The sequence below is a fragment of the Pantherophis guttatus genome, chromosome 17 (assembly GCF_059756535.1).
Source record: "Pantherophis guttatus breed Tessera chromosome 17, ASM5975653v1, whole genome shotgun sequence".
In the NCBI taxonomy this organism is placed as follows: domain Eukaryota; kingdom Metazoa; phylum Chordata; class Lepidosauria; order Squamata; family Colubridae; genus Pantherophis; species Pantherophis guttatus.
The window spans coordinates 17466572-17489112 of NC_142079.1; the positions used below are offsets into that span (position 1 = coordinate 17466572).

Consider the following 22541-nt stretch of genomic DNA (forward strand, 5'->3'; position numbering starts at 1 on the left):
TCTGACATGCTACCCTCCTTAGAAAGCGAAAGTGTCCACCTAAAAAAAACAAATATACACAAGATTTCATGATAGTATATTAACAAGGTTTGTTAGGGTATTGGGAGTGAAATTTTCTCAGTAAGATTGGAGCCCGAATATGGTGTTTAGCGACCCATTCATGGTGTGCTGGTGGTAAATGTTTCCAAGCAACTAAGTATCGGATTTTCCCTCTGTGGATCCTAGAGTCAAGGATTTCCTTGATTTCAAAGTGTTGTTCACCTTCAGTCATGATGGGTACAAGTGGTGTAGATGCAGGTGGTCTGAGGGATGAGATTACTTCTTGTTTGAGTAAACTGATATGGAATACTGGGTGGATCTGCCTGAGTGTCTTTGGAAGAAGTAGTTCAACTGCTACTGGATTGATGATTCTAGTGATGGGGAAAGGTCCAATGAACTTTGGCCCTAGTTTTTTCGATGGTTGTAATGATTTCAGGAATTTTGTAGATAAGTATACTCTGTCTCCAATATGAAAAGGTTTGGGTTCCATCCATTTCTTGTCAGCTTGAACTTTGAAAGTTTCTCTAGTTTCCTTTAAAGCTAGTCTAATCACTGGCCATGTGTTTTGCAAATTATCCATCCACTCCTTAAGTGAGGGGATGGTGGGTTCTTCTGTGGGTAGTTCAGGCATGGGGCTGAAATCCTACCCCTAAAAAGGGGTAAAACCAGTGCTTGAAAATTAATGAAACATCTTAAATATTGTTCTAATACTGAGTTCAAAATTTCAGAATTTCCGTTAGTACACGGGTGATATGCCGAGCTTAACCCTTGGCCAGTACCAAGTAAGTCCAAAAATGCTCTCCAAAAGTTGGAGGTGAATTGAACCCCCCTGTCGGAGATGATCCTTTGTGGAGTACCATGAAGTCAATAAATGTGTATTAGGAATAATTTGGCTAAACTTTTAGTAGTTGGGATCTTTTGGCAGGGTATAAAATGTGCCTGTTTTGAAAACAGGTCTGTCACGACCCAAATAACAGTATTTCCCTCACTGTTTGGCAATTCTACAATGAAATCCATAGCAATCTCTCTCCAAGGCGCTGAAGGCTCAGGTACCTTCTGCAATAGACCTGGGGATTTCCCCTGTCATCTTTTTGCTACTGCACAAATGGGGCAGCTAGCTATATAGCTTTCTATGTCCTTTTTTAGTGATGGCCACCAAAATTGTCTTCTAATCAGGTGTAAAGTTTTCACAAACCCAAAATGTCCAGCTAATTTGGAGTCATGGCACCTTACCATTAAGCATAATCTTTGGCTGGCAGGAACATACAACTTCCCCCCCCCCACCCAAGCCAAGTCTTCTTTCATCAGACAGCTGGATTTGTTGTTCAAAAACCATTCATCAGTGGACTTCCGGTGGTGACGTCAGCGTGTTTGGAGCTAGAGAACGGGGCTCCATTCTTGAAACTCCAAGATTCCCATCTAGGAAGCCATTCCAGGCACTATTGATCTTGAAGAGATCAATAGATTAAGGAGGAATCTCCAAGGACCTCGGGGGGAAAGCAACCATCCAGAAGGTTCAGGAGAAACCCTCTAATTCCGGAGGGGAAAAAAACAGCCATTTTGGCTGGCCCGAAGCGTTGAAACCGCACAGCAGGAAGGTGAAGATCAAACTGAAAGGATTGTAACTGTATCCAGTTTAAGTTGAAAGCGTATCGAGACAAAAGCGGAGTGAGTAAAGCACAGCAATAAGTGAAGCAGAGACCAGAAAGCAGAGAATTTGAGACCCCAAAAGACGGCGGAACAGCTACTAAAGAAAGCGGCGATGAAAGACGACAAAGGCGGAAGAAGAACTGACAGGTGGTGACTGCACGAAAAAGAGAGACTGCTCGGAATGAGAAATTGCAAAGGGATCTTGAGACCAGGCTTTAGATTTGAATCCAATAGAGAAGAAAGGTGTTTGGACTGAATAAAGAACCACAGTGAACTAGACAGAAGTATCCAGAGAGAAAAGAACAGGAAGACAGCAAAACGGTGATAGTGAGTGTGAGAGTGACGGAGTGACAGAGGTCATTGAAGCCGGGAGGGCAAGTGAAAGTGGAGCAATAGATCGGCAAGTGGAGAAGCAGTGTTTTGAGAAAATAATTGAGAAGTTAATACGAAAACTAATTAATTGATAACAGTGATCGGGCTATATCAAGGTGTTGAAACTTGGACAGTTGGGCTTTTGGTGACTTGGATGCCCCTGGAGAGAGAGACATTAAGACATTAAAGACTACAAATATAAGAATTTGGACATAAGAACTTTACACGTAAGAGTGAAAACAACTACATACTAACTGCAAAATAATTTTATATATATACTTGATTAATCTTTATAAAACAATATAATACTTTTTGATTGTGAGTTTGACTAATCGATAGCTAATTAACTATATGGATGATTAATTACAAACTAATTAGAATACATAGTTTAAGTGGATATTAATTTAAACAATATTTAATATTTAATTCTTACTTATATATTACTTATATATTACTTATATATTTACACTAGTGATATCTGATTTGATAGATTTGATTTGATAGATTATTATATTGTATTAGTTATATTGAGATTTAATGAAGTGCTAGAACTTTAAGTTTTTCTCCACATCTCCTTCACCTTATCCTCCTTCCTCACCTGAATATATATCTATATATTTAATTATCTATTAGAGTGATAAGTGCTAAGGTCATATATAGAAGCAATATATAAATTAACAAGATTAACTAATATTTAAGAGCCTTGGTAGCACAGTGGACTAATGCACTGTTATTAACATCTGCTGCTTGCAATAATTGCAAGTTCAAATCCCACCAGGCTCAAGGTTGACTCAGCCTTCCATCCTTTCAAAGGTAGGTAAAATGAGGACCCAGATTGTGGGGGCAATAAGCTGACTTTGTATAAATATACAAAAGTATGAAGGCTATTGCTTAACGCATTGTAAGCCGCCCTGAGTCTCTGGAGAAGGGCTGCATATAAATTAAAGCAAAAAATTTTTTTTTAAAAAAATTGAAGATTTATACAATATAGACTCTAGACACTATCACTGACAAAATACTACTATAGACAACGGAACCGAAACATAATAAGAGTAGTTCAGTGCATGAAATTTTGGGAGAACTTACAAAAAATAGTTAAGATGACAAGTAAGTTTGAAAGTTTGAAAGTTTATTAGATTTCTATACCGCCGTTCTTCCAGGGGACACAGGGCGGTGTACAGCCATATTAAAACACATAAATTTATAAAATTTAAAACCAATTAAAATCAAGTATATAAATTTGGCCCTTAAATTAAAACATACATACGCCCATTTAAAATTCATATTAGGCCAGTCCGGCTTGCTGAAACAGAAGGGTCTTAAGGGCGTGGCGAAAAGTACGCAGGTCGGGGCTAAGATGAAGCTCTAGGGCAGTGGTGCTCAACCTTCCTAATGCCGCGACCCTTTAATACAGTTCCTCATGTTGTGGTGACCCCCAACCAGGGGTGGGTTCTAAATTTTTTTTACTACCGGTTCTGTGGGCGTGGCTTATTTTGTGGGCGTGGCTTGGAGGTCATGTGACTGGAGGGGCGTGGCTAGCTGGTCATGTGAACGGGTGGCCATGGCTATGTGTATAGGGACTACTCAGAGGGCTGAAAAAAGTCATTTCTGACAGGTCCTCGCACTTTTGACTGGTCCTCACACTTATGACCATCCTCACATTTATGCCCGTGCAGCATTCTTAACAAGCATGTCACTCATTTCCCAATTGCTTCTTTTCACCATGGTGATAAGATAGGGGAAAAAACGTAAAATGTGAGGATAGTCGTAAATTCGAGATCTGGTCAAAAGTGCGAGGACCAGTCAAAAATAATTTTTTCAGCCCTCTGATATGCACAAAAGGACTACCCAGAGGGCTTAAAAAAGTGATTTCTGACAGGTCCTCGCACTTTTGACCGGTCTTCACACTTATGACTGGTCATCATTTATGCCCTTTGTAGCATTCTTAACAACAATGTCACTCATTTCACAACTGCTTCTCTTCACCATGGTGACAAGATAGGGCAAAAACGTAAAATGTGAGGATAGTCGTAAATTCGAGATCTGGTCAAAAGTGCGAGGACCAGTCAAAAATAATTTTTTCAGCCCTCTGATATGCACAAAAGGACTACCCAGAGGGCTTAAAAAAGTGATTTCTGACAGGTCCTCGCACTTTTGACCGGTCTTCACACTTATGACTGGTCATCATTTATGCCCTTTGTAGCATTCTTAACAACAATGTCACTCATTTCACAACTGCTTCTCTTCACCATGGTGACAAGATAGGGCAAAAACGTAAAATGTGAGGACAGTCGTAAATTCAAGGACTGGTCAAAAGTGCGAGGACCAGTCAGAAATAACTTTTTCAGCCCTCTGAGTAGTCCATATGCATAAAAGGAGAGGGATGAAGGAAGGGAAGGGAAATTAGAGTAGGAGTGAGGGTAAGAGAGGGAGGAAGAGAGGAGGAGAAGGAGAAAGGAAGAGGAAGTAGGGAGGAGAAGAAGAGGGGGAGGAAGAGAAAGTAAGAAGGAAAGAAAAGAGAGAGGTGGTATGTTTGAGGAGAAAGATTGCTGTACAATAAAAAAGATGAAAGGGAAGAAAGCCAACCCCAAACAAATATAAAGATATTAAGAGAAAGAATGAATTGTTAAACTTTAAAGAATAAAAGAGAACAAATATGAATAAATAGCAATAATTAGAAACACACATACAAACATACATTTTATTTTTTTTTAAAATTTGATTTATATGCCGCCCTTCTCTGGAGACTCAGGGCAGCTTACAATGCGTTAAGCAATAGCCTTCATACTTTTGTATAAATGTATTTTCTTTTGTAGGAAGTTAGCACCCACCCCTTTCCTGGAAGAGTGAAATATTTTAGGAAATATGAAAAAGGCAGAATATTATATTTCCCTGGGATAAGCATGTTTTGAAGCAGCTCCCATCTTCCTGCCCCAATGGTCAATGGGCCATTAAGGCCTGGGCCAGTCTATTCTACATAACAAAGATCTACCTCCTTCAGGCAGAGCCATAGTAGGAATTGCCAAAGATCCAATAAAGATAGGATTAGCCCTCTACCCATCTAGCAGCAGAAACTCACCACATGTGACCTGGGAAGCACATGTGACCATCAGCCAGCAAGGCTAGCTAAGACCAATCAATTAATTATATTTACCAATAATAATAAACCAAATAATTTCCCCCATATAGTCCTCCAAACCACAACTTAACCATTTCTGCTTTCAACACAATATACAATTAATAGTATCACAATTATTACAATTCCCTAGTTAAATAGAGCTTTTTTTCTTTTGTGTTTTAAAATCTTGAACTCTCCTCTTTTCCCCTTAATTTCCCATTGTTTGCACCTACCTTTTTTGGTAAGGAAAAAGAAAAGAAATCTGCCTGCCTCATTTTCCAACGTTGCAGCAACAGCAAAGCCAACAGCCTGCTTTACTTTCAGTTTCGTGTTTCAGCATAGCTAGGGGAAAAAAAATCTGCTCCAGCAAGCAGCAGAACCCTGAGCAAAACAGCCGAGAGCAAATCCGCTGAGAGTCGGGAGCTGATCTAATCAAGGGCTAATTAGCCTATGCTGAAGCTCCGCGGGCCAATAAAATTACAAAAAAACACCGAACTGTTTGTTAAATTGCTGGCTCGCCCGCCCCTCGCCCACCACTATTTATTGGCAATAAATAGTGCGAACTCGGCACACCCATGTGCACACCCTCCCACGCGAGCTGCACTGGCTCCCGTTGGTCTTCCGAGTGCGATTCAAGGTGCTGGTCACCACCTTTAAAGCGCTCCATGGCTTAGGACCAGGGTACATATGAGACCACCTTCTGCCATCAACAACCTCCCACCAGCGGTTATCTATATATTTTCATATATGGTGGACTTGTAAAAAAGTTAAAGCATTTTGGATTAAAATATGGTGGATTATCCAAAATATTCTTAAAAAGAAGATAAAGTTTACTCCACAATTGTTTTTGTTGGGTATAATCACAGATTGTACGGTTATAGAAACAAAATTGATTTTAAATTTAACAACTGCAGCTAGACTTTTGGTGGCGCAATACTGGAAGAATTGCCTACTATTGAAGAATGGACATTAAAAGTGGCAAATTTGGCAGAAATGGTGAAAATTTCAGCATACTTGAAAGATCATTCACAAGAAAGATATATATCGGAATGGAGAAGATGGATTGATTACATTCAAAACAAATATTGAACTAAAAAGTATCAAATAGCTTATGAATGAATAGAAAAGTTAAGAGTATGTATATTTAGTTAAGAAAAAGGCGAGTTAAAGTGTCGAGGGGGGGACAGGAATCTGAACTTAGTTCAGCGGCTTCAAAGGGCTGCCCTATAGCCAGTGGTGAGATTCTGCGTTTGTTAAATTGCTGGCTTGCCCCGCCCCTCCGCGCGGCCGCATTCTGGACCAGCTGGGAGCCCCACGTAGAGAGCGTTGCAGTAGTCCAGACGGGATGTGACGAGGGCCTGAGTGACCGTGCACAGGGCATCCCGGTCCAGAAAGGGATGCAACTGGTGCATCAGGCGAACCCGATAGAAAACTCCCCTGGCCACAGCTGTCATGTGATCTTCCAAAGACAGCTGTGCATCCAGGAGAGCACTCAAGTTGCGAGCCCTCTCTGAGAGGGCCAGGGTCTCACGATGGTGCCAGCTGACTATACCGGTCAGCGATGGCGCCAGCTGACTATACTGGAACGCCGGGAGCCACAGCCACTCAGTCTTGGAGGGGTTGAGTTTGAGCCTGTTTCTCCCCATCCAGATCCACACGGCCTCCAGGCACCAGGACATCATGTCAAGGGCATCATTGGGGTGGTCAGAGGTGGAGATGTACAGCTGAGTGTCGTCAGCGTACTGAAACCACGGATGATCTCACCCACATAAATGTTGAACAGAAGGGGCAAGAGGACTGACCCTTGCGGCACTCCACATACAAGGCGCCTTGGGGTCGACCTCTGCCCCCCTACCAACACAAACTGCACACGGTCAGAGAGGAAGGAGGAGAACCACCGCAACACGGTGCCCCTCCCTCCAATCATCGCAGCATGATATCGATGGTATCAAAAGCCGCTGAGAGATTTAATAGGACCAGGACAGAGGAGCAACCCTGTCCCGAGCCCTCCAGAGATCATCAACCAATGCAACCAGTGCCGTTTCCGTGCTGTGCCTGTGGCCTGAAGCCCGACTGGGATGGGTCTAGATAATCGGCTTCATCCAGGTACTGGGGCAGTTGTTACGCCACCACACTCTCAACAACCTTCGCCACGAAGCGAAGGTTGGAAACTGGGCAATAATTCACTAATACAGCCAGGTCCAGGGAAGGCTTCTTGAGGAGAGGCCTCACCACCGCCTCTTTCAAAGAGTGGGGGAAGTAACCCTCACTCAAAGAAGTATCGGAACAACTACTATAACCAAAGCAAACAAGAAAATAACTTCAACTCAAGCCTCCCTTACAGCATCTCCTGCTCAGCAGAGATCTATAGAAACGATGCTTGGAACAGAAAAAGAAAAGACAGGTTCCATTTCCAGCATACAAAATATCCAGTCAGTCCTGGCAATAATACAGGAAGCGATGAATAAGACTCAGGAATCGATTGCTAATAACCACGAGGAGATAAAAAGAAATCATGACGATTTGAAATCTGATGTGGGAGAGATAAATGACAACATAAAGAAAATGGATGACAAGATAGAAAGGATCCATCCAACAGAACATTGCCAAAAATGAACAAAGGATTCAAAAGACAGAACTTAAAATAGAACAGACGGTCAAGAAAGTAGAAATGCTGGAACAACAGATGGCAAGTAATCAAGAGCTGGAAGACTCACTTACTTTCTTGGAAATGGAGAAGGCATCATTTTACTTAAGGTTCCAGAACATAGCAGAAACCAAAGAGGAAGACCTGAGAGAGATTATGATGGAGATTTTGGCTGAAACAACACAGAGAGGTAAAGATCACATACGAAGGGATATCGATGAAGTTTACAGGGTGCACACCAACTATGCACGTAGGAACAAACTGCACGTTCGATTTACAAAGAAAACGATAAAAGAGGAGATATATAGAAAAATGAGAGAGGAGGCAATCGTTTACAAAGGAAGGAAATAATAACATTGAAACAAATTCCAAGATGCGTAAGGGACCAGAGGAAAAACTACAACTTCCTCACATCACAACTAAATAAACACAAAGTGATGTTCCGTTGGCTACTACCAGATGGCATTTTAGTTTCGTGGCAGGACAAGAAAATTAAGATAGACAACCTGGAAGGAGCCCAGGAGTTTTTCGACCAATACTTTGGCCTGGAAGAAGACCAAGAATCCAGAGAGGAATCGGAAAATAAGAGCCAGGAAGAACAACCCATAGAAGAAACAGAAGAGGGACAAGAGGAGAAGAGAAGACTGGAAAGAGAAAAAATGGAGAGAGAAGGAGCAAGGGGAAAAACGCAAAGAATAACAAGAAACACAAGGAAACTAAAGACAACAAATAGACAGGAAGAAAAATGGAACAGGAAATAAAAATGATTTCGATCAACATAAACGGATTAAACGCCCAAATCAAAAGAACCCGGACATTTACCAAACTACAAAAATTGGAGATGGACATAATTAATTTACAGGAAGTGTATATCAAAAAACAACACCAAAAGATATTAGAAAACACAAGATTAGGAAACCTTTACACCTCACTAGCAGAACAAAAAAAAGAGGCATTGCAGTTTACATTAGAAAACATCTAAAAACAAAACAGGTATATGCAGATGATGAGGGAAGATTTCTAATGATCGAAATACAAACAGAACTAAAAACAATATTATTGATCTCGATTTATGCCCCAAATGAGAATCAACGTGCCTTCTTCAAAAACATACACAACAAAGTAAAAGACTTGGATTACGAGAATATCTGCCTTGTAGGCGACTTTAATGCAATTTCAGACACAGGAAAAGACTATTGGAGTACTAGGAAAAATAAAACTAGGAAAAAGACCCTTCCAGATACCTTTAAGGAAATGGCGCAAGAATTATGCCTTCAGGACACTTGGAGAAAAAAAACAGTATATGTTCTATTCCAATCCACATCTATCCTGGTCCAGGATAGATATGGCCTGGATGACAATGGACCTTAGGAAAGACCTAGAAAAAATAGAAATAATGACAAACATATGGGCAGATCATAGTCCGCTAAAAATAATTTGGAAAGGCTATCGGAAGAAGAAGAGATGGATGATGAACACTAAAATCTTAAAAGACAAAGAATATTACATGTTTTGTATGTTTTGTTGTGATTTGTTTTGTTTAGTTTGTATTTTCAAATAAAAAATAAAAAAACAACAACAATTCATCAGTGGCCAATGCTTGTTTAAAATTTTGGGTGGTGTCATTGCCTGTCAATGACTCTTGTTTTGCCTGGGATCTGGTGACTACTTTAGCAGCTAGTTGATTGTTTTGTACTATGGGTTTGATTACGTCTGGCTTTGCACTATTGTATTGCGGTTTTCTGGATAGCGCATCCACCAGAAAGTTTTTCCCCCCCGGGAGATATTTTAGAAGTAAAATCAAACCATTTAAAGTACTGAGCCCATCGTACTTGTTTTGGGGAGAGTTTCCTTGGGGTCTTTAGCGCTTCTAGATTTTTATGATCAGTCCAGACTTCAAAAGGAATCTTACTACCTTGTAGGAAGTGCCTCCAGGTTAACAACGCCCAATGAACTGCATACGCCTTTCTCCCAAATGGCCCACCTTTGCTCAATCTCATTCAACTTTTTGGATGTGTAAGTGCAGGGTTGTAGTTGGACTTGCTCATTCTTCTGAAGCAGGACCGCTCCTACATCGCTGGCATCTGCTTGTATGACAAATGGTTTCTCCATGTCTGGGTGTTTTAGAATTGGTTTTGCCGAGAACAGCCGTTTAAGTTTTTCAAATGCCGCCTGGCATTCCATAGTCCAGTTCAATGGCTGCTTTGGTTTTGGATTGTCCTCCCCCTTCGTTTTTAAGAGCTTGGTGATGGGGAGGGCAATATGGGCGAAAGCAGGGATAAACTGACGGTAAAAGTTGGCAAAACGCAGGAAGCTCTGTAACTGTTTATGCGTGCGTGGAGGGTCCCAATCAAGTACAGCCTGCACTTTTAGAGGATCCATCTCAACCCCCTGGTGTGAAATGCGGTGTCCCAAATAGTCAATCTTCTCTTGGTGGAATTCACATTTGGAAAGTTTAGCATAAAGTTTGGCAGAGCGAAGTTTGTTTAAAACCGCCCTGACTAGTTTTACATGTTCTGCTTTGGTCTCGGTATAGATTAAAATGTCATCCAAATAGACCAGAACCCCCTTATATAAATGCTGATGCAGCACTTCATTTATTAACTGCATAAACACTGCAGGAGCTCCTTGCAACCCAAAGTGGAGTACCTTGAATTGGTAGCAGCCGAGGGGTGTGTTAAATGCCGTTTTCCACTCATCCCCTCCTTAATTCTGACCCAGTAGTAAGCCTCCCTTAAGTCCAGCTTTGAACAAATTTTCCCTTTAGCGAGGTGTGCTAATATATCTTTCATAAGGGGGAGGGGATACATGGTCTCTACACTGATAGTATTCAAATTATGAAAATCAACGCAGAGACGTTTTGAGCCATCTTTTTTCTCTCTAAAGAGCACTGGAGCTGCAATTTTTGGTCGGGCTGCTTCGATGAAACCCCTTGCTAAGTTTTTCTCAATAAATGTTTTCAGCTCTTCTAACTCCCTCGGTGACATGCTGTACATCTTGGGTTTAGGGAGTTTCGCGCTGGGTAATATTTCTATTGCACAGTCAGTGGCGCGGTGGGTGGGGGAGCTCATCTGAGGCTTTTTCGCTAAAAACCTCAGCTAAATCCTTGTATTCTATGGGTATACCCTCAGTTGGTATGGCATGACCAGGCATGGCTGTTTCTCGATTCTCTGCCCCCTCAGTTCCTTTATGTGGATTCTCAGCAAAAGTCACATCCACCTGAAATTTTATGATGCCTTGTTTCCAATTGATTTTTGGGTTCCATTTTTTCAGCCATGCAAGGCCCAGAACCAATGGCCATTCCATGCCAGGAGCCACTATAAATGTAAGCATTTCCTTGTAGCTTCTGATGCCTATATGTATATACACTGCGATTGTGTGTAGCGCTAACTTTAAACCTTGTTTCCGGCTTGTGCCTTTCTCCTGCCTGTGTTTGCTGTGCTGAACCTAATTAAAGGATTGCAACTGCCTTATTCCATTCTGGTGTTGGCTTGTTTCCAGTGCAGTTGGGTGGACTGGCCGAGAGAAAGTTAGCGCACCCCCACCCACCAATTTCAACTGCCTACGTTTCCCTAGCTGCGGTCCGGTGAGAAAGGCTGTCAGTGATGGCAGAAGGGACGGCGCTAGGTGATTCGGAGTTGGAGGTCCCTCTAGAGGCTGACGTGGAGGAGGTGGTTGTGGAAGAGGAGAAGCTACAAACAGCAACCCCTCACCAACTGGTGGTCAGACCCAAGCTGCGCCAACCATGTGAGGAGGACTGTGTGGAGATGGCTGGTGCGCAGAGTCAAGGGCTAGACCCTTCGGGACAGGTTTCCGGTGGGTGCTGGTGGCCTAGTTCTACTCATACCGGGCCCCAATGGCCATCTACCCCCCTGTTGGGTCCATCATTTAGAGGTTGGCGGGAAAGATGTTGGACAGACGACGAAGAGGCGGATTGGGGCTATGATACTATTTATTTATTTATTTATTTATTAATTTAATTTGTATACCGCCCTTCTCCCGGAAGGGACTCAGGGCGGTGAACAGCCAAAATTAAAAAACATACAAATGCAAAAGTTAAGATAATTAAAAGAATTAAATCATTGGCTACCCAAATTTAAAACCCCAAATCCATAAAATTTAAAATCCCAATTAAAAACCATTTAGGCTAGGCCGGCTTGATGAAATAAAAACGTCTTCAGGGCTTTACGGAAGGTCCGGAGGTCCGGGATCAATCGTATTCCAGGAGGCAGCTCATTCCACAGGGCGGGTGCCCCCACAGAGAAGGCTCGCCCCCTGGGGGCCGCCAGCCGACATTGCCTGACCGACGGCACCCCGAGGAGGCCCTCTCTGTGAGAGCGTATTGGCCGGTGGGAGGTTATCGGTAGCAGCAGGCGGTCTCGCAAATACCCTGGCCCTAAGCCATGGAGCGCTTTAAAGATGAGAACCAACACCTTAAAGCGCACCCGGAAGACCACCGGGAGCCAATGCAGCTCGCGCAGGAGAGGTGTTACGTGGGAGCGCCACGTCGCTCCCATAATCACCCGCGCAGCCGCATTCTGCACCAGCTGGAGCCTCCGGGTGCTCCTCAGGGGGAGCCCCATGTAGAGAGCGTTACAGTAGTCCAGGCGTGACGTAACCAAGGCATGAGTGACTGTGCACAAGGAGTCCCGATCCAGAAAGGGGCGCAACTGGCATATCAGGCGAACCTGATAAAAAGCCCCCCTGGCCACGGCCGTCATATGCTCTTCTAAAGACAGCCGTGTGTCCAGGAGGACGCCCAAGTTGCGAGCCCCCTCTGTGGGGGTCAGTGACTCGCCCCCAATAGCCAGCGATGGCACCAGCTGGCTATACCGGGACGCCGGCATCCACAGCCACTCGGTCTTGGAAGGGTTGAGCCGAAGCCTGTTCCTCCCCATCCAGACCCGCACGGCCTCCAGACACTGGGACATCACTTCGAGGGCATCATTGGGGTGGTCTGGGGTGGAAATGTACAGCTGAGTGTCATCAGCGTACAGATGGCATCGCACCCCAAAACCACGGATGATCTCACCCAGCGGCTTCACATAAATGTTGAACAGGAGCGGCGAGAGGACCGACCCTTGCGGCACCCCGCAAGCAAGGCGCCTCGAAGTCGACCTCTGCCCCCCTGCCAACACAGACTGCGACCGGTCAGAGAGATAGGAGGAGAACCACCGCAACACGGTGCCTCCCACCCCCAGTCCCTCCAGCCGGCGCAGCATGATACCATGGTCGATGGTATCAAAAGCCGCTGAGAGGTCTAACAGGACCAGAACAGAGGAACAACCCCTGTCCCGAGCCCTCCAGAGATCATCCACCAATGCGACCAATGCCGTCTCCGTGCTGTACCCAGGCCTGAAGCCGGACTGGCACGGATCTAGATAGACGGTTTCATCCAGGAACTGTGGGAGCTGTCGCGCAACCACACTCTCCACAACCTTCGCAACAAAGCGAAGGTTGGAGACCGGACGATAGTTTGCCAAAACGGCCGGGTCCAGAGAAGGCTTCTTGAGGAGGGGCCTCACCACCGCCTCTTTCAAGGCGGGAGGCAAGAAACCCTCTCTCAGAGAAGCATTTATGATCCTCTGGAGCCAGCCTCGTGTTACCTCCCGGGTGGCCAGTACCAGCCAGGAGGGGCACGGGTCCAATAAACATGTGGTTGCGTTTAATCTCCCCAGGATCTTGTCCACGTCCTCAGGAGTCACAGGGTCGAACTCATCCCAGGTAACATTCTCAAGACCAGCCTCAGTCACCCCGCCGGGATCTACCCAGTCAGAGTCCAAGCCTTCCCGAATCTGAGCGATTTTATCGTGCAGATACTGTGCAAAATCCTCAGCCTGCCCTTGCAAGGGGTCCTCCCGTGCTCCCTGATGTAGGAGGGAGCGGGTCACCCTAAACAAGGCGGCTGGGCGGTTATCTGCCGATGCAATAAGAGCGGAAAAGTGGTTACGCTTTGCCGCTTTTATCGCCACTAGATAGGTCTTAATATGAGACCTAACTAGTGTTCGGTCGGATTCGGAGCGACTCGCCCTCCAACCACTCTCTAGGCATCTTTTCCGGCGCTTCATCTCCCTCAGCTCCTCGGAAAACCAAGGAGCCGGGCAGGTTCGGCGTCGGGTCAGAGGCCGCAAAGGCACGACTCGGTCCAGAGCACCGGCGGCTGTCCTATCCCAGGCAGCCACCAGATCTTCAGCCGAGTCGTGTGCCAGAGTTTCAGGAACTGGCCCAAGCTCCCTCTGGAACCTATCAGGATCCATCAGGCGCCTGGGGCGGAACCACCTGGTCGGTTCCGCCTCCCTGCAGTGGGGTGCAGCGGTCGAAAGGTCCAGTCTCAGGAGAGAATGGTCCGACCATGACAGGGGTTCAATAACTATATCCCCTATATCCAGACCACTCCGCCACTGACCAGAGATAAAAACCAAGTCCAGAGTGTGTCCTCCCGCGTGAGTGGGGCCATGAATTAATTGTGTCAGGTCCATGGCTGTCATGGAAGCCATAAACTCCCGAGCCATCCCAGACGCCCCACCGGTAGATGGCAGGTTGAAATCCCCCATGACCAAAAGTCTGGGGGTATCAACCGCCACCCCGGCAATAACGTTGAGAAGCTCGGGCAGGGCCGCTGTCACGTGGCAGGGAGCCAGGTATGCGATCAGCAGGCCCACCTGCATCCCATGGCCCCACTTCACCAGGAGAGACTCACATCCGGCTATCTGAGGTACAGTGGCCTGCTGATACTACAGGGCCTGAACCCAGTGCTATGGATGCCATAAGAGATCGGTTTGGAGAAGGGAGTTTCCGGGACGCCCTATCTTGGCAACCGTGGGCCACTGGGGCGGAGCCGTTACAAGGCACGTCTTGGCAGGATGAGGGCCTTTCCAGGCCAGAGGCTCGGTTTTGCATCACTAGCCCCAAATTCCGAAGGGAACAGGAAACAGGAAAAGGAAAGGGCCAAATCGAAGACTGGGACTACCACCTGCCTAAGAGGGAGGATAGCACCAGGGGCTCCGAACAACCATCGACCAGAAGAGAGGTAGGAGCTGGAAGGTGGGCACAACGTCCTGTGGGGGAACGGAGGCCCGTTGGAGACCTGAGAGATGGGGAGAACAGACCGCCTGTACCACCCCCAGCATGGATCCCGGTTCCTGGGATGTGGGCACCACCTCCAATCTGGGGCCCTCCTGCACTACAAGCCACCTTTGACGGGAGCCCAGACCGTGTGGCGTTGTTCTTAAGCCAGGTGGTTTAGACCAGTATGGTCGCTGGTATCCATCACAATGGGCCATGGTGGTAGCCATTACGGCTGTGTTAACCGGCGATGCAGCAGACTGGGTGGCGGGTTTACATCGCAACCATGCTAGAGAACTGGTGGATGTGGGTAGGTTCTTGGAAGCTCTCCGGTCTGCTTTTGAGGATGACTCCAGTGTACAAATCGCGGAAGGAGATCTTTTAGCCCTCAAACAGTGGGGTGTTCCTCTAAAGGACTATGTACGTGATTTCCGGAAAATTGCTAGTCGCTTAAGGGACTGGCCTGAACGGATGCTAGTCCAGCAATTTCGGATGGGGCTGGATCGTGAGTTACGTCAAGCCTGTGCGTACCGAGGCCTGGCTCCGTGCCTGGCTGTTTGGTTTAAAGCTGCTATTGAACTGGACATTACACTCCGGGAGTTTAGGCCTCGGTCGGAAGTTAATGTGGGACAGAGACGGGTTCCTACGGAGAGGGCCTCAGAAAAGCCGCCAACCACGCGGGTTCAAGTACCTCTGCCCAGCAGCGTCCCACCTGAAAGGTCTCAGCGACCGGCGTTTCGTTGTTTTCGCTGCAATCAGATAGGACACAGAGCGGCTGAATGCCCTGTACCTCCGTTACGAGTACAGGCCCAAAAGCCGGCTACAGGGGTAGCGACCAGAGGCCGACCACGGCAGCCACAAGAACGTACCCAAGCACTTCAAGGACCAAAGTCCGTCGTAGACCATCAGGCTCGTGATATTACACCAACCACTGTGGCGGGGAGATTCCTGGTGGTGTCGGGGGACAGTGATGACGACGAGCCGGAGGACCCTATGGTGAACAAAACTGTGTTCCCTTTTGTCATACCTGTGGTGCTGAGGAATCCCCGAAGCACAACGGGTTTTCAGTATGGTGCTTTAATAGACACTGGATGTACCCGTTGTCTGGTGCGGAGAAGTGTGGTGGATGCTCTGGGTCTACAGATAAAAAAGCTAAAAGTTCCTGTGAAGTTCGAACAGATGGACGGGTCGTTATGGGGGCAGGGGGCGCCTGCTAACCACGTAACTGAACAAGTGTTGTTGGCGATAGGTGAACATCAAGAGTCCATCCAGTTTACTGTGGTTGAAAAAATGATAGAGCCAGTTATTCTGGGTCTCACATGGTTAGATAAATGGCAACCTCACATCTGGCGCGAGGGAGGTTATCGTAAGCTTAGAATCCCTGTGGGACCTGCTGTCCCGTCCCCTGCTTCTTTAGTGGGACAGTTGAGTGAGGGACAGGACAATAGCTGTGCCTCCACAGAGGTGTTGCTTACACCAGACTTTCCTATTGTTTACCAAGACCTTTCAGCCATGTTTAGTGAAGAGGAATGCGAAGTACTACCCCCCCCATCGGACTACGGATTGCGCTATTGAGCTGGTGCCTGGGGCACCAATAAAACTTTCGAAATGTGAGTTCCACAAGCCAAAAATAGATTACCTCGGGTACAGGATCTCAAGCGATGGGATAGAAATGGATCCACGTAAAGTCCAAGCTATAGTTGAGTGGCAAGCACCGAAAACCAGGAAACAACTCCAAAGTTTCCTTGGTTTCGCGAATTTCTATCGCCAATTCGTCCCCACATTTGCCGCTATAGCACTGCCGTTAACAGACCTGTTATGCACTAAATCTCTTGTGATAAAACCAAGACCAAACCAGTTAGTGCAATGGACAGCTCAATGTCAAAGTGCGTTTGAACAGTTAAAATATCTTTTCACCAGAGAACCGGTACTTAAACACCCTGATCTGTCTCGTGAATTCATCGTTCAAGCCGATGCTAGTGACGTTGCTGTGGGAGCTGTGTTGCTGCAAAAAGATGAACAGGACAGGATAAGCCCTTGTGCTTATACCTTACGCAAATTAAACACCACAGAGCGAGGGTGGGCGATTTGGGAAAAGGAGGCCTTCGCTGTCCATTGGGCTCTACTTACGTGGCGTCACATCCTGGAAGGGGCTACTATCCCGTTTGAGGTATGGACAGACCATAAAAATTTAGAGGCATTACAAACGCCTAGATGTCTGTCCCCAAAGCAACTACGCTGGGCACAATATTTTCGAAGATTCAATTTCAGAAGATTCAATTTCTTTCCTGCTGTGCCAGCAGGAAAGAACTTCCTCACCGATGCACTTTCTCGTATGCCACAATATAACAGTAAGCGCGAGGAAGTAGTGGAATCTCTTATACCACCTATTGAGAGTGGGCATGCGGTTGCGGCAGTGTTACGGAAAGAAGCGTCTTTCTTAACGAATCTTCGGATAGCTGTCAGCCAGGATACATGGGTAAATCAAAACCAAACGTCAGTAATCCTACGAGATGGATTAGGGTGGAATGGGGATTGTTTATACATTCCAGAACCGCTTCGAGCTACAGTTTTAAGACGGTGCCATGATGCCAAACCAGCAGGTCACTACGGTTTCCTTAAAACGCTTCACCTGATTAGACGTCAATTTTGATGGCCACGAATGCGTGGTGAAATTGAACGTTACGTAAAAACGTGCCCAACATGCGCGGCAGCAAAACCATGGTCAGGGAAACCACTCAGTCGATTACAATCGGTGGCTGATCCTAGTCGTCCGTGGGAGGAGGTGGCGATGGATTTTATAGTGGACCTTCCACCCAGCAATGGACATACCGTTATTTGGACAGTAGTAGACCTATTTTCAAAGCAGGCGCATTTTATACCCTGTCGGGGTTTACCATCTGCCCGATGATTGACAGACATGTTTATACAACATATCTACCACCTTCACGGGGTCCCGAAACGTATTATATCAGATCGGGGCATCCAGTTCACCGCCCAGTTTTGGAGGTCTTTCGTTCATAGGATAGGGTCTACTCAAGGATTAAGTTCAGTCTTCCATCCCAGTACAAATGGAGCAGCCGAACGAGCTAATGCCGCTGTGGAACAATATCTACGTTGCTACGTTTCGTATCAGCAAACTGATTGGTCTGCCTTACTCCCGTTCGCTGAAGTCGCATACAACAATATCAGCCACCATAGCACAGGATTTTCTCCTTTCCAAATCATCTATGGAAGAGAATTCCCTGCCATACCTGAGGTAGAACCTCCAGCTACAGGGGTATCTACGCATTCCGGTTGGGCCGACAAGATCCGACAAACGTGGCCAGCGGTAAAAACGGCGCTTCAAAAAGCAGCAAATGAATACAAACTTTATGTTGATAAAAAAAGAGCTGACCCAAAACCGTTTTCTGTAGGGGATCACGTGTATCTATCTACAAAATACTTGAAATTACGATTACCTAGTAGGAAACTAGGTCCCAAATACATAGGTCCGTTTCCTATAACACGTGTGATCAACCCTGTCACAGTCATGCTTAAGCTACCTTCACTGTTAGAAAAAATACATCCTGTTTTTCATAGCAGCCTCCTTAAACCTGTCAAAGAGGAAAGGCCCACACATCAGCCTGTTTCCCCGGGACCGAGTCATTCAGATCAATATGAGATAGATAAAGTATTGGATTCACGTCTACGTAGAGGCAGGTTACAGTACTTAGTATGGTGGAAGGGTTATCCACTAGCACAAGCATCTTGGGTGGCAGCTCCAGACGTTCATGCCAACCAGCTGCTCCGTCGGTATCATCGTAAATATCCAAATAAACCAGGTCCCAGTGGGTAGAACGGTTGCTATGCTAACATCTTTATTTTATTCCTGCAGGTGGACTCCTGGTAGAGAGGAGCCGCCTGTCGAGCCTCGGTTGGGTCTCACCATCACTGGGGAGGACGACGACGAGGGGGCAAGCTGCTGGACTCTCCGGGGGCGTGTCATCAGCTGTTTGAGAAGTCTTTACCACTCGTGCACAAAACGAAGCAAACTCTTTCATCGGAGATGGGGGGGCATGGAGTTTGCAGATGACGCTGCCTTGTGTTGTAAAGCGCTCCTCCTACAGGCCAGCTAGGGGAAGGAGGGATGATGTTGACTGTTTGATTGCTAATTGATTTATTGTGCTCCTCCTACAGGCCTGCTAGAGGAAGGAGGGGTGATGTTAATTGTTTAATTGCTAATTGATTTATTGTGCTCCTTCTACAGACCTGCTAGAGGAAGGAGGAGTGATGTTAACTGTTTAATTGCCACTTGATTTATTGCTGCGTATATAAAAGGCGCTACACTGCAATTGTGTGTAGCGCTAACTTTAAACCTTGTTTCCGGCTTGTGCCTTTCTCCTGCCTGTGTTTGCTGTGCTGAACCTAATTAAAGGATTGCAACTGCCTTATTCCATTCTGGTGTTGGCTTGTTTCCAGTGCAGTTGGGTGGACTGGCCGAGAATGGAATTTCAACAGTCTCCCTGTTCCTAAGGGCAGTCTCCTTCCCACGCCGACCTGGTTTTGCAGAGTTCTCCCCCAGTGAGTGGTTCCGGGCAGGTGTTTGTGAACGACACTCTGCAGCTCGGTGCCCCTCTTTTCCACACTTGAAATAGGCTGAAGATCTCGGAGAGAATGCAGTTTGTGGTCTGAGGGGTTCTTGCTTCCATTGGGGTGGGGATTTCTTCCATGCTCGCCCCGCTCGATACTGGTTTCTGGCCATATTGATCTCAGCTTCTTCGGCGGTGACATACCATTCATTATGGTAGGTCATTCGGTGACCTCGGGCCACGCAGGCATTGCATAGATCATCACTCAGCCCGTCCTTGAAACAGCTCACCAAAATATCTTCTGGCCAGTGCACACAACACGCGAGGTCCCGGAATTCTTCAATATACTCTGCTACTGGCCGTCGCCCCTGCTTCACCATCTTAATGCAGTCGCGTGCTTTACGATCCGCTAGTGGGTCCTCAAACTGACATCACAGGGCCATCATAAAACGGTTGAAATCCCGCAGTTCTGGTGCATTGGCGTTATGCAGGGTCACCATCCATCTGGCAGCGGCACCCTGTCACAACTCGCACTCAGGAGCCTTGGGTTTGGAAATCACGCCCGTACTCTTGCATGTAGGTAAGCACGTATGCCACAAAGAATCCTAATTGCTGCGGATTCCCATCAAACTTTACCCCAAGTTTTTCTTTCCAGTTGCGGGACTTGAGGCTGGTTGGGAATGGGCGTCGGTGTGTGTGCAGCCTGAGGGGGAGGGGTTGCTGGGTCTTTTCCTGCTGCTGTGGCACCATCTGCTCGATAGGCAGGCTCCAGGAGGGGGGTGCCTCCCGTGGCATCATCCGCGACTGCTGCCCTTTCCACGCCCTTTGCTCTTTGGATGTTGTCCTGGCTCTTCGGATGTTGAGGTTTTCCAAAGTTTCCATCACCAATTGGCTTATATGCCTCTTCAGATAAGAAGTGGTGCTTCGGTCATCCCCCCCCGGTCAGCAAGGGCTTCTAGTTCCAGTTTCCACCCCGGTTTTCGGTTGCTAAGGCTGAGGGTGACTCCTCTGGATCTCTCATCCCAGCTATCTTTCTTCCCGATGCCAATTGACCAGCAGGGCTTTTCAGGATTCTCCAGGATTACCTCATCCTCTCCGATGGGGTGTATGAAACAGGCATCCAACTGGGTGGTGGTTGCTGTCTCCCCCCAGCAATCGGTTTCTCTCAGTTCTCTGCTTCGTTCAGACATGATTTGCAGGGTCCCCTCAGTAGAGCGAAGATTGCTTCTCTGGGTTGACTGTTTTGCAGATCTTGCTTTCTTTCAGTAGGATTAAAGTGGTAGAGACCCCTCCCTTTAAGTCAGAATGCAGATTTTAGCCAATACACAAATGTGAAGATGTTTTCTTTACTAGTTTCTCTGAGAACCCGAACACACATGCATTCCCACCATTATCCTTTAAAGTGAAACAACCCACATGGCTATCATAAAAATTCCTGCAGGTAAAGGGGATCTCAGGGCTCTTTGGTGCCAGGATATAGGTTGTAAAATATCTGTTGACATAGGCAATGCTAGTGAATCGAATCCAAGTGTCCCCCTCCTCCGATTGAATGGCAGTATCACTTTTAGGGATCTGACAATAGGTCAGCTGGTCCTGAAAGATTTTTCAAAATTATGCTTAAGGGTTCTGCTATAGCAGTGGAAAGCTTTTTTAAGAAGTATGCACATAGTCCATCAGGTCCAATAGATAGAGATGGTTTTAGTCTGCGTTTTCAACGTTATCTTCTGTGAAATCTATTTGTGTTAGATCGTTGTAGTTATTAGTGGTATGACTAGGAAATGTTGGGCATGAGCCATTGCTGTTTACAAAGACTGAGCCGAAGAATGTGTTAAAGAGGTTTGCTTTAACTGCTTCATCATTGCATTCTTTACTGTTAGGTCCTTTTAGGGGAGGAATGGTTCCTCCCGGGGGCAATTCATTCCAGAGGGCAGGTGCCCCCACAGAGAAGGGTCTGCCCCTGGGGGTCGCCAGTCGACATTGTTTGACTGACGGCACTCTGAGGAGTCCCTCTCTGTGGGAGCATATTGGCCGGTGGCAGAAGGCGATCTCATAAGTGTGCCGGGAGCAGTCTCAGCAAGCTGTTTCATGCACTGAAAGCCTGGCTATGGTGAGCTCTGACAGGGAGGGGCACACGGGACCCAGGGCTGCTCAGGAGCATGGAACATGAATCCTGCAAGGAGAGAGACTCTTGACATCCTATGGCTGTCTCTTCTTTCAGCTGGTGCCATCTTCTCTGTCATGGTGGAGATTTTCCGTCCTGATGCACGACCATCCGCCCTTGCCGTGGCTGGCTCGTTCAGCTGGTTGGGCCTCTTTATCACCGGCATAGGCTTTCCCTTTGTGGTGGTAAGTTGGACTGAAGGCCATGAGTCCACAGGGAAGGAGAAATTAATTAAAATAATAACATGAATCATGTATGTATCTTGTATGTATCATGTATGTATCATGTATCTTGCTGATTGATTTTAAAGCTGATTTCCAATGAACCATTTCAAAACATTCTTATTACCGTATTTTTTGAAGTATAAGATGCACCTTAGTTTTTGGGGAGGAAAATAAGAAAAAAGCTGATTGGCAGATGGATCGGCCTCCCGGAATACCCCCTATCAACTGTTCCCAGAGGTGAATTTTAGCAACAGGTTCCTTGGTTGTGAGCTCTGTGCCTTGATTTTTTTTACTTTTTTTTCTGCCTCTGAAACTTCTGAAACTCCATTTCAAAAAAAAATTTCTTTTCTTGCCTCTGAAAGCCTCTGAAACAGAGCTTCAGAAAAAAAGCCTCTGAAGCTCTGTTTGAGGGCTTTTCTGAAGCTTCGTTTCTGATGCTTTTTTCAGCCTCTGAAACCTCCGTTTGAGAAGCTGGACTTATACATTCGGAGTATAAGATGCACCCAGATTTTCACCCTCTTTTTTTGGGGAAAAAGGTGTGTCTTATACTCTGAAAATACGGTATTCTTAATTTCAGAGAAATGTGTTCACTTTAAAGAATATCATTTGGATTTGCTTCTACTGTACTTCAAGAGTCTTAAAAAGAGCAGCTCAATAGAGCATTTTTTACTGTTTCTTTCAATCATTTCCAAAG

At 46.2% G+C, this 22541-nt stretch overlaps 1 protein-coding gene across 5 annotated transcripts in view; it reads left to right on the forward strand.

Annotated features, from left to right (window-relative positions):
- Positions 1 to 22541, forward strand: part of LOC117657148 (solute carrier family 2, facilitated glucose transporter member 11-like) — a 67970-nt gene that overhangs the window by 41351 nt on the left and 4078 nt on the right. For 4 of the 5 annotated variants that reach the window (XM_060683739.2, XM_060683734.2, XM_060683740.2 and 1 more), the window contains one exon: positions 21681 to 21808. In XM_060683739.2, coding sequence (XP_060539722.1) covers positions 21681 to 21808 — 128 coding nt within the window. Of the gene's footprint in view, positions 1 to 18768; positions 19325 to 21680; positions 21809 to 22541 lie in introns of those variants that run through there. The other variant, XM_060683741.2, reaches the window with a different exon arrangement.